Source organism: Astatotilapia calliptera, chromosome 3 (assembly GCF_964374335.1).
Source record: "Astatotilapia calliptera chromosome 3, fAstCal68.1, whole genome shotgun sequence".
Lineage (NCBI taxonomy): Eukaryota > Metazoa > Chordata > Actinopteri > Cichliformes > Cichlidae > Astatotilapia > Astatotilapia calliptera.
The window spans coordinates 63,892,791-63,908,653 of record NC_137424.1 but is presented as its reverse complement, the minus strand read 5'-3'; the positions used below and the strand labels follow the sequence as shown (position 1 = coordinate 63,908,653).

At 37.0% G+C, this 15,863-nt stretch overlaps 2 protein-coding genes and 1 long non-coding RNA gene across 4 annotated transcripts; 1 reads left to right on the top strand and 2 right to left on the bottom strand.

Moving 5' to 3' along the window:
* Positions 1-77: 77 nt before the first annotated feature.
* Positions 78-6,490, bottom strand: fgb (fibrinogen beta chain). Its single transcript, XM_026163158.2, has 12 exons — positions 6,271-6,490; positions 4,831-4,949; positions 4,062-4,164; positions 3,237-3,305; positions 2,906-3,020; positions 2,443-2,549; positions 2,167-2,281; positions 1,922-2,041; positions 1,710-1,832; positions 1,511-1,605; positions 980-1,170; positions 78-638 (listed from the first exon to the last, which is right to left on the bottom strand). The coding sequence occupies exons 1-12, from the start codon at positions 6,418-6,420 to the stop codon at positions 407-409; spliced, it is 1,539 nt and encodes a 512-aa protein (XP_026018943.1). The 5' UTR covers positions 6,421-6,490; the 3' UTR covers positions 78-406.
* LOC145422422 (uncharacterized) lies at positions 4,903-11,705 on the top strand. Its single transcript, XR_013903710.1, has 4 exons — positions 4,903-4,974; positions 10,447-10,546; positions 11,144-11,206; positions 11,431-11,705. It is a non-coding gene; the product is annotated as an uncharacterized LOC145422422 (long non-coding RNA).
* LOC113019435 (uncharacterized) lies at positions 7,719-14,809 on the bottom strand. Of its 2 annotated transcripts, XM_026163160.2 has the most exons (6): positions 14,730-14,809; positions 10,390-10,706; positions 10,108-10,202; positions 9,885-10,019; positions 8,909-9,695; positions 7,719-8,105 (listed from the first exon to the last, which is right to left on the bottom strand). In XM_026163160.2, the coding sequence occupies exons 2-6, from the start codon at positions 10,670-10,672 to the stop codon at positions 8,038-8,040; spliced, it is 1,368 nt and encodes a 455-aa protein (XP_026018945.1). In that variant the 5' UTR covers positions 10,673-10,706; positions 14,730-14,809; the 3' UTR covers positions 7,719-8,037. The 2 variants fall into 2 exon arrangements, with proteins under 2 accessions (XP_026018945.1, XP_026018944.1); XM_026163159.2 differs by lacking the exon at positions 14,730-14,809 and having other exon boundaries at positions 10,390-10,816.
* Positions 14,810-15,863: the final 1,054 nt, after the last annotated feature.

Sequence of the window (15,863 nt, the reverse complement as noted above, 5' to 3'; positions counted from 1 at the left end):
GTGTTTAAGCAAAAGAACATTTAAATAGCAAAGACATTTTTGTTTCTTAGGTGAAATAACCAACACAAACAATATAATATGTTCCTCAATGTGTTTATTGAGTAGTCGAGGACAGTTTGCATCAACTCATCCTTATAGTTGTCACACATAACAAAAAAGGACAGATCGCAGCATATTTACTCACAACTAATTAGGTTTTTTTCTCTTACTTTTGTTGGTAACAAGTTTATCTGACATCCCCAACATATTTTTAATACTTGCATTGCTCCTGCATTATTATAGCCTTGTTTTTTAGTTCTCGTTACAGTTTGTTGACACTTAGTGTTAGTTATTTGTAAATCTGCATGTCATATACCATTTATTTTGGCACCTTCTTTTATATGTTATGTGCATCGACACTCTTGGATTATCTGGAGGCAAAGTAAGGCCTGATCTTCATGCTAATAGCCTTGAGCGAGTACCAGCTGCCCTTCCAGTTCATCCACACCACACCATCATCTGTGCCATGCTTGGCCATCTGTCGTGTGTAGGCTCCTCCAATGTAGTACCGCCCATTGGGATTGGCTGAGTGGCAGCGATTGTACCACCAGCCACCTCCATCCTCCTTGGAGCACTGTTTGGTGGGATTACCAGGGGTCCTGATTGGTACGGACAAAAAGAGTAAAGTTAAAATGTGATATTTCTGAAAAAATCTAAATCTGAGCTATTACCATTTACATTTATTACATAACATTACATTTAGATGCTGGTAGATGTATTAACTACTGCCACATTTAGTTTATAGAGGGGTGTTAAAGCCAAAGTCAAAATCCTTTTGAACATATTTAACAGACTGAGTAAATTTGTGGGTCATCCAAAATGCTAAGATGGGCTTGATTTCTTTACATTTTAGTAACATGATAATTAGCTGTTACAGCTAGTATTCTAGTATTTATATTTTAAGTAATAATTTATTATTTACTTTTTTTAGGATACCTACCAGTTGTCGTTGTCTCTGTCGTAGGTACTGAACATCATGCCATTGTGAATGGTCATAGTACGGTTTTCACCAAAGAGCTCAAGAGATCCTTCCAGGAAACAGTTGCCAGCATTACCAGAATAACCACCAACAGCAAGCACGTAGTTGGATGTCTCTGATTGGACAGTGAACTGGTTGTACTGGGCATGGACCTGATTAAAAGCAGAAACCAGTTTTAATTGAATTCCTAACTGACATAGTCATTAGAAGGAGTAGGTGAAAACACTGTAATATTGCATTCATGTCTTCCTGATAATTAACTATTAGACCCTAACCATTAATGCAAATTCCAATTTCCTAAATTCAAAAATATTTTTTGAAATTGCTTCTTTTTTTTAGATCAACTATTCAAAACTGTACACAATTTGCTTTATTATCAAATAAACAAATTTCTACATTTAAAATTCACAGGAGTCTACAATTATCATGCTTAAACTTTTTCACTAGTCCTATCATAATTTCTTGCACCTGCCAATCCCTTTAAAAACTCACCTTGGCTCCTGTCCAGTCCTCCATCTCAATGAGAACCTCAGTTGGGCCCATCTTAGTCAGCTGACTGATACGGTCATTACCCAGCCAGTATTCACCTGTAGGCATGTAAGAAGGTATATTACAGTAGCTGACCAGAAATAAGTGTAACCATTAAGAAAAGGTTACAGTACATTTTTGTCTTGTGTTTTTACTCTCTTACCAGGAGTCGCACAGTGACCCTTGCCAGAATCAAAGGCAATATTTCCAAATCCACGGCGATATTCGTCCCAGCGTCGACCAAAGTCAACACTGCCGTCAAGCCTATTCTGGATAAGAAGCCATCCTGGGAGGAAATTTAAAAAGGAAATGTAAAAAAGACAAACCTTAACTGAAAACCATTAAATCACAGTAATGATTAAAGAAAAGTCTCACCTCCATTCTGGGAGGCCTGATCACAGAAAACCTTGTATGGAGGGTAAAAGGCATCAGGCTGGATCATATACATCTGGGAATCTACTCCTCCCCGACGGAAGATGTCCTCACACTCTTTACCTAAAACAAACAAAAGAAAAAGCTTTAACATCTGTGGAGCTTCTAAGTCATTCAGGTCATGATAGTCTTAAGTGTTTGAGTTCACAGCAAGTAGCCTCTCTCTAGCTTTTTTTGTCATTTCTTACCAGAAACTACTGGTATGGGACATTTAGTCTTGCATGGCGTCTTGCACTCATCCCTCTGGGCCTGGATGGCCTTCTCCAGCTTCTGTATCTTCAGCTTGATCTTGTCCAGGACCCCCTGGAGTCATGACATGTTATAAATTAGAACAAGGCTGATTGTACTGTTTTTGTTCTCATTTTCTATCATATAAATTCTACATGGTTCCTAAACTTGAAAGACACACTGTATCATTATAATTATACTATTATATGTATACTACTATGTCACTTTGTATTTACCTGCAATAATCTGATATTGGAAGGGAACACAGTATCCACTATCTCTTTGATGTAGGTGTGCTGCTCCTCCACTCGGTCGGTGTACTGACTAACTACCCTACTGTTGTCTAAGAGCACAAGAAAACAGAAAAAACATGTTCAGCATTTCACATTTTCAGATATTATTTTAAGGCAGGCGTTTTTAATGAAACAACTATTATAAACCAATAGTGTTTAATGGTTACCATAGAAACTTTTTTTGCTTCCTTTCTAAAAATTTTGTATTTAATTAGATGTGATTCACTGTATTTCATTGTATTTGTTTTATTTATTAACTTGTAACACTCACAGAATTACTGGCAATTAGTTATAATTGATATATTGTAATGTCAGTACAAATTAATTTAATTAGGCCATAGTTATAAATAATCTTTGGGGTTTTTTTTTTACATTTTCAGTGTTATATTGCAAATTTCTTTCGCACCGTTAGATAGCCTTTGCCTCTCCCTCAGCGAGTTGGAAATGCCATTGACGTAGTTGAAGACAGTGTTGGAGGACTGGGACAAATCATTCACCTGAGGCTTGAGTTCGTCAATGCTCTGTGTAAAACAGTTGCAAAAAATAAAAATAAAAATACAGGAGGTCGAACTTAGTCTTTTCACAAAGTAATGATTTCCCATAGTTGGTTAAACTCATATCCAAACCAAACCTTATTCTGCTAATCATAGCAGAAAACATTTTTACTAATGTTTGCTTGGAAAGATCTCAAAGATGACGACTACCGCCCTTTAAATGATTGCATAAGTTTGATTTACCCTCTTGACATTTCTCTCTTGCTTCAGCAACGTGGTCTTTAGATCGCAGCCAGTGGGACACAAAACACCCTGATGGACAAAAGCAAAACAAGTTAAGCTAACTTATCTTGAGTCACTAAAATACATGTTCTTTGACTTTGTTCTAATTTTCTGACTTCAAAGTAGCTTATTAATGTAACTTAAAGGCAATAAAAAACTACAGTTAACATCAGCAATTAAAGGTTTCCCAAGAACACCCCAGTCACAGACCAATTGATTTTGATGGAAACTGCTTGTTTTCAGCTAGGTGAACCTGGTCACAAATAGGCATATGGTGCTTTCTTTCTGCGGTTATCCCATAGTTTGCATGGAAGCAAACATTGATCAACTAATTGTGGCAGACTTTGCATTTTATTTGTACATTCATAATAAACTGAACACTAAAATTTGCACTTTTTACTTTTCATTTTACTTTTCATTGTAGTAACTAGTTGGACCAAATAGTTGCATGTCCTCACTATCTGCACATCCTCTACAGAGAAAATATCAAAGTACAGTATGACAGTAAAATAATAAGGGCACCTTAATGTCTATATAGTTGTGCAATATACTGGGATATTCATATTAGAGCTATTTGTATCCATTAAACCTATTTTGTTACATTTTGTAACTACGCAATATATTGTGTTAATCAATTGTGTTTAGTTAGGAACTTTTCTTGCTGTACTGGAGCAACTGTGACCACATAATTTCCTCTTGGAAAGTATTCTGGTCCTGACATCACCTAAGACCACTGGCCTGTATTTAATTGTATGTGTGTTACTATTATCTTTTTTTTTTTTTTACCATCTCCTCTGAAGCATGTGTACATCCTCCTGCCTCGGGCTGCTCAACTTTCTCCTGCATCTGTCGGCCACCAACTGGAGCAGGAGTGGGGCGCCCACGATACCTTAATGAAAAAAATAATTTAAAAAACACACACAAATATACCTGGGCAGCACGGTGGCACAGTGGTTAGCACTGTTGCTGCACAGCAAGAAGGTCCTGAGTTCAATTCCACCATCAGGCCGGGGTCTTTCTGTGTGGAGTTTGCATGTTCTCCCCGTGTTTGCGTGGGTTCTCTCCGGGTACTCCGGCTTCCTCCCACCGTCCAAAGACATGCAGCTTGTGGGGATAGGTTAATTGATTAATCCAAATTGTCACTAGGTGTGAATGTGCGAGTGAATGTGAGTGTGAATGGTTGTCTGTCCCTGTGTGTTGGCCCTGCGACAGACTGGCGACCTGTCCAGGGTGTACCCCGCCTTTCGCCCTATGACAGCTGGGATAGGCTCCAGCGCCCCCCGCGACCCTGAAAAGGATAAGCGGAAGCGAATGGATGGATGGATGGACACAAATATACCGGCGATTATTTGTTATTTGTATCCCCCACAGTGGCACCGCAGACCACATCATGCCACTTTGCTGTATTTCACAAAATTTTATTATTAACGAAATTTTATTGCCAATTTTATACTATAAGATTTAATTACATTTCATCTATATCATAAGGATGGCTGCATTAGATTTTGTTTCTTTTCACTGTTTTTATTTCATTTATTAAAAAAGAAAGCCTTACCTGCTACCACTGCTGACAGGAGGAGGGGCATATCTATTTCCAGTGAAGGTCTCCCTGCCCTTTTGTAGTGGGCGGTGCCCACGAGCATCTACAGCTGTTCCATTTGATCCCGGTGTTGCCTGTGGAAGATTTTAAGAAACTGCTGTGAGTAACAAATTTCCTCTCATTTCATAAATGTTGTTTTAAAGACATATTTCAAATTAAATCATGGCAGTGAGAATACTATAAAACTATGCTGGACAACCAAAATATTAAAATTAAAGAAACAATGTATTCCATAAACATATATGATTATTTATTTGAAATTGTTACAGATCTGGCTTAATTAAATCATGTTAAAAAAATGCTACATTTATTAGACCACGTCACAAAAATGAGGAAGCACAAATAAATGGTCTGTAAAATGGTCTGTATTTTTATAGCGCTTTACTACATTCACACACTGGTGATGGCAAGCTACAGTGTAGCCACAGACACCCTGGTGCGCACTGACAGAGGTGAGGCTGCTGGACACTGGCGCCACCGGGCCCTCTGACCAAAATATTTTATAAATACATCAAAAACTTGTTTATGCCATTCTTTTTATGGCATATAGAGTGCTCTCTTTTCAGTACTGTAAGTATATAAATGTAACTTGTCACCTTGATCATAAAATAACAGTGTGCCTTATATTTTGTTTTCTAAAACAGTAAACTGGAAAACTCATGGATATCAATATTACTATCAACAATATTGTTTTCCAAAAAATATATCTTAGCATTAACAATGCAATTTTGATTAGAGATTTTACGCATACTGGTGGATTAATCATATGATAAACATAAAAATTCTGATTCTGGTAATTACCAGTACTACTACTCTTAATTTAGGGCAGAACTGGCATAAAACCTCAAAAACATTCGGTGGTGGTCAGACAAATTTGGTAAGAACTGTATTTAAAAAGAAAAACTTGAAATTATTTCAAAAACATGTTTCAATTTCTCCCAAACAAATTTAGCTCCTAACGTAGATCTTATTTTTTAAAATTATGTTTAATCTATGTTTTAGCACCGTTTGTCCATTGAGAATTAGAATTGAGAAGTTCTAATATGTGCAAAGCAAATAAAAGATAAACCCAACCAAAATAGATACATAAATAAAAATAAAACAAAACAAGCAATGCATTTTTTTCAAGTCTAGCATTTCTCAGTAAAAATAGACCCAATCTGTGAAGAAATGTATTTCATAAAATAACATAACAGATAGACAGGTAGATATTTTGATAATAACACAGCTGAAATTTTAAACATAGTTCTTTACACAGTGTACACTCTTTTAAAAACTAACTGATACACTATGAAAGTAAGTTTAATATATTTTATTGTCTATGTCCTTTCATCAAAGGAATTAATCAAAATAATGTGTGATATAAAAACGTTTCCGCTTTAGACACATACTCACCAAGTCATCATCCTCTTCGTTATCAAACTCAAGGTCCTGTGCCCAGGCGACATACACACACAGATAAACCAACAGCAGTATCTTCATGGTGTACTTTATGAAGTTAGTCTTGTCACACACTGTCCAAACTGCCTTTTCTCTCCCAGACATTTGATTTTACCACATATTTATCCTCCATCTCTGCACATGCGTAGGCGTCCTCCCCCACTTGTATTGATCTGTTCCGTAACTGTTGGGACAGTTTACCCAATCTTAGTCACTGCCACACTAGGTAAGTCTGGGGAATGTCAATGAACAAAAGGGCAAAGGGGCCGAAAGGCAGAATGCCACAAAATGTGGTAACTTGTGTTTTTAAAAAGCTGTTTCTATCTAGTGAAACTTTTTCAGAACAATGTTATGATAGCAGCAAAAGCATCATTGCTTTAAAATAACATTTGAAATTCTTAGTTTCAGGAGTGGCAGATTGGTTAGAAACGTAGTGGCCTTAACTGTCCTTTAATATCAAAAACATAATATTAAAGAGGAGAAATTATATAACGTATTCTTTGAAGTGTGAAGAGTGTTTAGTGTTGGGAACTGTCTCCAGCGCTCCTTGATTCCTGTTTACTTTTGTTGTTTTCATTAGGAAAATGCAGAAAATGTACAGTGAGAACAGTTTTACGGTTTTCCCGAAGAACCTGCAGTGAGTCATGCATTGATTGGAGGTTAGGATGTTGAAACAACTGATATTTGTTTAAATCCAAAAGGGTACATTGTACAATGTTATGAAATCACTAAAATCAACACAGAGTCATGCGTGCACAAATGTGTGCTGCTGGACAAAGTATAATGTATTAAAAACCTTTGTTCTTTAACCTAATTTTTAGTAGTAGTTACTTTGTACTAAAGTGTGGCAGCCCCCACCCACTGCAACTCTCCCATATAAGAGTCACAATACCTTTCTTGGAAGACTCACTGGAGTCGTTCAAGAAACTTCTCAAAACTCACCTCTTCATCAAAACAAAACTTAACCTCGAGCCTTTTTAACTACTAGATACTCTTGTGCAAAGAATCCTTGGGTTTCTTGAAAGGTGCTATAGAAATCTAAGTTATTTTAAAGTTATTATTATTTTAAACAGGTGGTTTTATAGTAGCTGCTGGGTGAGACTGATCAGCATCCCCACACAGTAGGCTTGGGAATTAATAGATATCTCCATGATGTTAGTGTGTTAACTGAATGGTTTGTGTCTTAACCAAGTAAACAAATATGGTAACATATCACTGTATGAAAAGATTTTTTCTGACACAATATAGGTGTAATCAGTGTATGTATGATGTAGGAATGTCAATCAAATAGTGTCCTCACAGTGCAGATTTTCTGATCAATGTATGTCCCTAAAATGTAGGTTTTCAAAGACATTAGGTTTAGTTGGACCCGATTTCTATTGTGTGACAATAAACACAATTCATTTGTGTTGCTTTGTTTTTATTGTGTTTTTTATACTTAGAGTAATTGAAACATGCTTGATTATACAAAAATAGATTATTAGAAGAATTTGATCCAAGTTCACATGCACAAATGATTTGGATTTATATCTAGAACTGAACCAAATTCAGTAAACAACTGGTTGAACAAGAAAAACTACCCCTAAAGATGTTTTTAATACCTATTGATTACATTTAAAAACATAAAACAAAACAAAAAAGAGTAAGAAACAAATTTTGTGGGGCTGTCATGTGTAGTGCGTATAGTCAAGACTCTTGGTTTTTTCATCATCTGGTCTGAGTTCAGATCCTTTTCGAACAAACAAATGGGAAGGCGTCATTGCAGGTTGCAGTGCACCACTTCAGATTATCTGCAAAAACAAGAAAAACACATGTGAATTTAAGAATTTCAAACTGGAATTATAAATTGTGTGTTTTAGCTGATCTTACTATCGGTCAGGGTCATTTTGTAGATTCTTTGTGACTGAATATGTGGCTGCTCTTATGTCAATACATTGGCAAAGGGGAATCTGACAGAGCCATTTTCTAAATGTTTCTAAAAACTTTGCTTTGGATGAGGTGTGGGGAAAACATGAAGGTCTTAAGAGCATGCTTAAGATTCTAGCTCACTGTCAGGCACCTAGCAAACATTAGTAATCAGCTAATGCAGAGTATTTTTCAACCTTAGACCTACTCAAAGGATGTGAATGGCTTTGATTGTCCTTTAGGATATTAAAGTACAAAAAGTGTGTAAATAAAATACATTAATGGTAAAGCCAATCCATATATTGTCCTTGCTGTGTATATGTTCTAAGTGATCAGTGTATTTGAGATGCAGATATGTTTACTGACCAGATGTGCTAACTCGTGTCACTATAATACAGATGTGCTTTTTGACTAGTCTACTTATAATATATGTGTGCTAACTGTCCCAGCAATGCATGTGTACTTACTGGCTAGTTTTCCCCCAATATAGGAGTACTAAATGAACACCTTTATCTAGTTACACTCTTTTGTAAACTGTAGTTTGTAAAGTAATGTAAAACCCACCTTGACATTTTTATCTCCACTTAGAACATAAGTAAGAATAACAGCAGGCTAACTTTATCTGTACTCATATTAGTTTGTTGGTATGTGTACATGTCTGTGTATTTGTGTGTGTTTATAGCATTACAATGGCAATTTATCTTCATGCAGATGCTAGCTGTCTTCTTGGTGTTGTCATGGTCGTCATCATCGTCATCTTCACTGTCCTGCTCACTGGTATCATCATGGCTGTCCTTCTTACTGGATTTGCCATGGCTGTCTTGTTCACTTGTATCATCATGGCTGTCTTCCTCACTTGTATCATCATGGCTGCGCTTCTTCCTGGATTTACCATGGCTGTCTTGTTCACTTGTGTTGTCATGGCTGTCTTCCTCACTTGTATCATCATGGCTGTCTTTCTTGCTGGATTTGCCATGGCTGTCTTCCTCACTTGTATCATCATGGCTGTCTTTCTTACTGGATTTGCCATGGCTGTCTTGTTCACTTGTATCATCATGGCTGTCTTCCTCACTTGTATCATCATGGCTGCGCTTCTTCCTGGATTTACCATGGCTGTCTTGTTCACTTGTGTTGTCATGGCTGTCTTCCTCACTTGTATCATCATGGCTGTCCTTCTTACTGGATTTGCCATGGCTGTCTTGTTCACTTGTATCATCATGGCTGTCTTCCTCACTTGTATCATCATGGCTGCGCTTCTTCCTGGATTTACCATGGCTGTCTTGTTCACTTGTGTTGTCATGGCTGTCTTCCTCACTTGTATCATCATGGCTGTCTTTCTTACTGGATTTTCCATGGCTGTCTTCTTCATTTGTGTTGTCATGGCTGTCTTCTTTACTCGTATCATCATGATCGTCATCATCGCACCAGTCTTCATAGTAAAACTTGGAGCCATCAATCCACATCCAAAAACCAGGCTATGGACAGACACAAACATACATAAATACATATAGTGAACTTGCATAGTTATATCTTAGGTGGGATTTTGGTAGTGTTTAAGTTTGCAACTATTTAATTTCCACTGAAGCTGTCAGATTTCAATCCTGACTAAGTGTACAGGCATGGATTATAACACTGATTTAAAAAATATATATATATATCCATACATGGACGGCGCTAGTGGCACCAGCCCAGGTTTCTGGGAAGTTGTCGGTGTCCCCTCTGGTCAAAGACTGGACAAAGTGGTTTTCCTCATAATTGTGAATGGATGCCAGGTTGCCGCCATCGAACTGACAAAAAATCTGGTGGGAGCCATTTTGTATTCATTACAATACATATGAACAACTGAATGAATAGTATGTTGTATTCATCATCTCTATGATAGCTCACCTGAGCTTCAGTCCATGTCTTTGGGGTGCTGATATAGTTGAAACACCGGTCACCGAATCGAGACCAGCCGTCTGGGCAGTCTGAGTCCCCTATCACTTAAAAAAACAAAAAAAAACAAAGTCCAAATCAACAAAATTAAAAAAAGCACAGTTATACTTATGTTTTAACATTTTGTGTGCTAGATCTGTTCATTATATTGCACATGTTTTTACTTGTCTTGTACAGGTTTCTCCTTTTGAATGACTTAGTGTAATGTGGGTACACATTGCTAAAGCCACTCACTGCAGTTAACAGGTGGGGTATCAGGTGGTGTTGTTGTATTCGGTATCTTCTTTCCAGTCATGATGTCAACGCACCAACAGTACCCGGTAGACCCGGAGCACTGCCTTGGAAGGAAGTTTCCATTGTCATCACACTTAGGGCAGAATGATCCAATGAGGTATGAGCAATTCATTCTTTCATGGTAACAATGGCCTTTATCCCAGGACATGGTGGGGTTGATCGGAATGGCTTGGCTTATCGCCAGGACAGTGCACAGTGTAAGTGACACAGCAAGCATCTTCATGGTGATCGTGAAGATGATGATGGAGGAAGTTGACCTTCAGACAACACATCAAAATGTTAAAGTCTTGAGGGGGATTTTGTTTTAACCATGTGCTGAATATTGGAATATGCTGAATTTTAAGTGAAGCCTATTTTTACTTTTTTTTTTTTCTATTAAGAGATTTTACTTTGTAAGTTTCCAGGCTTACAAAAATTCTCTAAAAAAGAACAGATGTTAACCAAACCCTAACTCTAGCACTATATCACCAAGCTTCCTGTTGTGTTTGGGTCAAATCCGACTGATTTACAAATTAAAAATATTAATAAATAAATAAATATTGTGTTTTACATCTGATTGCCTCAAGGCCCTACGATTTCCTAAACACGACACACACTTGAACATATAAAAGTGATGAGCCCCTTTTTCGTTGAATTTTGAGTGTTTTAATGAACTTTGTTCTGTGGTGTTCCCACTCAAAATTGACCGCGATAGGAAATGAATGGCAGATCGTTACATGGAGAAACCTTTGGAATGCAAGCATGCTGATCCACACAGGTATGCACACAGGTGTACACACGGGTATTCACAGACGCGGACTACAGCTTTCTTGGCTGCTGCCTCAAAGCACATTGTGCGCTGTCTTGCATGCTGCACAATATCGTTTATTATTTAGTATCTACTGATATCTACTGCTAGCTAGTTTATTGTGATGGTGCTGTTTTTTTTATTATGTTGCTCTTTGTTGTTTGCTTTCTCTTATGTTTTTTTTCTCCATACAGGTGACCCAGGAGTTTTTTTTTGTTTGTTTTTTTCTTTCTTCCCCCCCTTCTCACAGTCTCTTCTCCCCTTTGGTTTTCTTTCTCTCCCTCTCTTTCTTTCATTCTTTCTCCCTGTCCTATCCCCCAGTCATGTCTGTCCCGTTTGTAGCAACTGAAAATAAAATAAATTCATAATTATAATAAAGGTCAATCAAATGGACCAATATGGCAAGGCCATGATGATCCACTTGGTAAAATAAATCCGCTTGGCATCTTTCTTGGCCTTAAGACAACAATTCTGATGGCTAAAGATCCAAACGGGACACACAAAAAAAAAAAAAAAAAAAAAAAAAAAAAAGGAATGGGAATCCCCCCCCCAAATTGAAAGACCCGCTTTTACAACCTACTGAACAACCCACTGAATGGCCCACTGAACAGCACATTGTCCCACCCACTGAACTGAATTTGGTGGTGAAAAATGTTTCTTATGTTAATTTCACAGCTGTTAAAACTGACTGGTTGTGTGCAACCCCACCCCCCTTACTGTAGTAAGTGACTAGAGGGCTAAGCATGATCTCGAAAAACATAAAATAGGCAAAACACAAAACAGTCACGAACAACTAATCTATTTGTTTTGCATGAATTCTATTGTTTATTTTATTCAAAATTGTATAACACTTTCTAGTCTTACTGTTGTCAAAAAATGATATTCAGATAGTAATCAATACTAAAATTAATATCATGTAAAATACTGCAACAATATCAAAAATGCCATCTTGGTTTCCTTCTTTAGCTGACACAGTATTTCACACAGCACGGCTTTAAGAGGAATTTCAGTGGTGAAAGTTCCTGTTTCACAGACGCTAATATATTTTAATTATTAATGTTTACCCGATGAGTGCAAAAACTAACATTAGGCATTTAACTATTAGCAAATAGTCAAATGGACTGTGGATAGATAAAAGATAAATAATTATTGACAGCTTAACGGTTCAAGGATGGAATACTGAGCTGTGACAGAGAGACCTGGAGAACTGGGCGGGTTTGGCTGCGTGGAGCAACAGGGAAACCGGAGCTGAAGTGAGCAGAGTCCAAAGTGTGGAGAACTAGTCAGAACAAATTAAGAGTAGAGCAGCTCAATCAGACAGGTTTCAGGACTGAAAAAGGAAAGCAGACTGAGACGGAGCAGTGTGAATGGTGGATGAGAGAGAGGTTGCATGCTGATTAGGGATGGGTATCGTTTAGGCTTTATCCGATACCAGTACCAAACCGGTACTTTTGAAACTGTGCCGGTGCTTAAACAGTGCTCGAACCGGTGCTTAAAGAATGGAGAACACAAAATTGGTCCAAAAACCTCTCATGTTCAGCTGTTTTTTTGTAAAAAGACAACAATGTTAGCCTTTTCTGCAGCTAGAGGGCATGTATGGTATCACTCTTGGCTGGAAGCAGTGCTTAATCAATGGAAAAAACACAAACCTTGTCCAAAAACCTCTCACGTTTAGCTGTTTTCCACTTTTTCTTTGGTCATTTTAGCCTTTTTGGCCAGGGTGAAGGGAGTATCTGCCATCAAACAAGACAGCTGCATGTAACTACGACTGTATTTGCTAGTTCACCTTAAATGCATTAATGTAATAACGTGGTTAGCCTACTCAGCGTAAATTACACACGAAGAACATTAAGCTACTCACGCAGAGAAGAACGGTTGCTGCTGCCATCATCATCATCATCCGTCATCATTTCTGCTACACTGGCAGGGCTAGGGGCCAGGACTCTCCTCTTTGGGTTCTTGGGGGATGTTGCTAACTCCAGGTCCGATAAGAGGCACCACACCCGCAGTAGATGTGCTCGATGTGAGGTCTTGCAGCAAGCTATCAAATACGGTGCATTTCTCAGCTTTTAACAAAATGCTATACGTCGCCAGGTGTTTCATCAGATTCGAGGTGTTACCTCCTTTGCACAGTATCCCCTTAAACCATTTGTTTTGCTGCTGAGCTTGCATCTTTTGCTGTGAAGTACAGCCAGACTTTGACCGCTTTGCCTTGGGCGTTTTTAATCTGTAGCTCTGTTTTAAAAGAACGTGCATACCTGGGCCCGCCTACTACGCTTGCAAAGGTAAAATGATTGGCTGGAATCCAAAGTGTATGACATCTCAGGGAAAAAAAAAAAGCACCGAAATAAAGCACCGAAATGTGCGCTGCTTTTCGGTCTGGTTACTACCGTTTATGTCAGAACCAATACCGGTACCCATCCCTAATGCTGAAATATGTGACAAAATCTACTTTTACAATCATTTATTAAAAATCTGTTTCTTATTTTGTTTTTAGTCAGCTGTTATAAATGCATTTATATGTTTAATCTGTGTCAGAGTGAGCACACAGTTTTTTTTATATTCTTCTTCTTTTTAGAATAACTAATACTACGTTTTATCCAAAGTTCACTTGTAATTTTTCCATAATGTTTTTTTGTACAGTATTTCAATTATTTAGATGTAAATATAGTATCCTATATTCATTAATAGGTTCTAAAATATTTTTTAACTTGATCTATACTGGAATAATCTAAAAAATATGTAAAATGAATAGAACCTCTAAATTCCTCTTTGCCATGCAGAAGATGTATAAAGATGTATAAATAAAATAACATAAAATAACAGATAGCTAAGCCAAGATTGAGAAAAGGGATGGGTAGAGGTGGAGTGTGAAATGAAGGAGAAGGAACAAAGGCAGAGGGAGAGTTTTGATAAGGTTTAGGGAATGAGAGCAGAAGAGAATAAAGTAAAAGAAAAAAATAAGGAAAGACAATGTTTGCATCAAAGCAGAGGAAAGGGATGTAAGGAACAAGAAAAGTGAGGAAGGAAATTTAAAAATGGACAAAAGAAAGAGTGAAAGGTTAGGCTTAGGTAAAACAAGTAGAAGTAGGAGCATTGTAAGAAAATATTCTTATTTAAAACAGTGGCTTTGGAAAATGATAACCCAGTTAAGAAAACTTGAGTTAAATATACAAAAAAATAAAATTTACAAATAATCTAATTTTCACATTTGGTTTTTTACTTCCCCCCAATACAGTTTCCAAAAAATAAATAATAGATTAAGAAAAGCCACATTTCATCCACACGAGATGCTTCTTTCTCAAAAAATTGTCATAGTTGTGAGAGATTTTTATAATTTATAATTCAATTTTTGTTTGCAAAAATTATTGTTTGAATTACTACAAATGTCTTCAGATACTTAAAAATCTGACTTGTTGATTTTTTTATGCAATAAGCATTTGCATTTTAATTTTAATATTAATTTTCATAAAAGAAAAAAAAGTGTACTCACTCTGCTCAGTGTCAGCTGGAGTGCTGATTCAGGTTTGAAAGCGTCTGCTGTGTCTTCTCCCTTTATTCTGCAGATTCTGCTTTGTCATGATATGATTTCCCACAGAAGCACTGGATCACAATTTCACATGATGCATTAATTGCCCTTTTCATCATGCAGCACTTCATCTTACTCCTTTTTTTTACTCATTGTGTATCAGAAAATGAGCCATTGTGAGTGTATTTATTCTTTTCTCAGAATGTTAAGTCATGATGAGTTTTGTGTTACATCACTTCCTTCTTGGTATTCACAGAGACTCATTGAGTCTTGAGTTCCCATACAGTCTGTTTAGGTCACAGGTAACTTTAGTTACAACCTTGTATTGTGTTAATCTGGGTTACAGACAGCTTTTGCAGGTAAATATAAAACACCTTAGAAATGCATCATACATTTTTATTATCCCACTTCAATCTAATTAAGCAACCTGCTGATCATACTGCCGTTTAATATAATCTTGTTGTATTATTATGTTTTTTTTAATATATATTGCAGTAACAGACATGCCTGGTTTCTTGTAATTGAAAAAGTTGTGTGAAAATGGGGGAAAAAATAGTTGAATGCTACCTGCTATCTTGTTTGCCTCTTTATGAGGAATTGTTCTTCAAATTATTTATTATTTAAGAAGAATTTACTTATATGAGTTTTGTTCTGACTCCTTAAGAGTCGCCCCACATATTATGTGGTGTTATACAAGTTCATGCAGTCTTCATTTGTTTCTGGGGCACTGTTCATTTTATTTTGACATCCTACCTGACACTGCTTTGTGTCTAAAAGGAAAAGGGCAGTTAGCTACTCCTGTGCCTACCTATGCTGCCTCTTAAGCCAACACAGTCTGTAAGTTGGCAGTAATGTTGTGTTTTACCAGTGTGTGTTTGGCACTAACTGCTGTGAGTTGCTTGTGATAGTTTGAGCAAGTGAATTCTCCTAATGATGTGCTTCATTTGATACTAGCCTAGACGCTAATTAGCGCTAGCTAATTGCTAATGTTAGCTTGTGTAGTTCTGCTTCTCTTTGCATAGTAACAGGTCATAGCATCTTCCAATTCTAAAAAATGTTTGCTTATGTCAGCTCTTACGTTTTATTTTTGTTAGATTT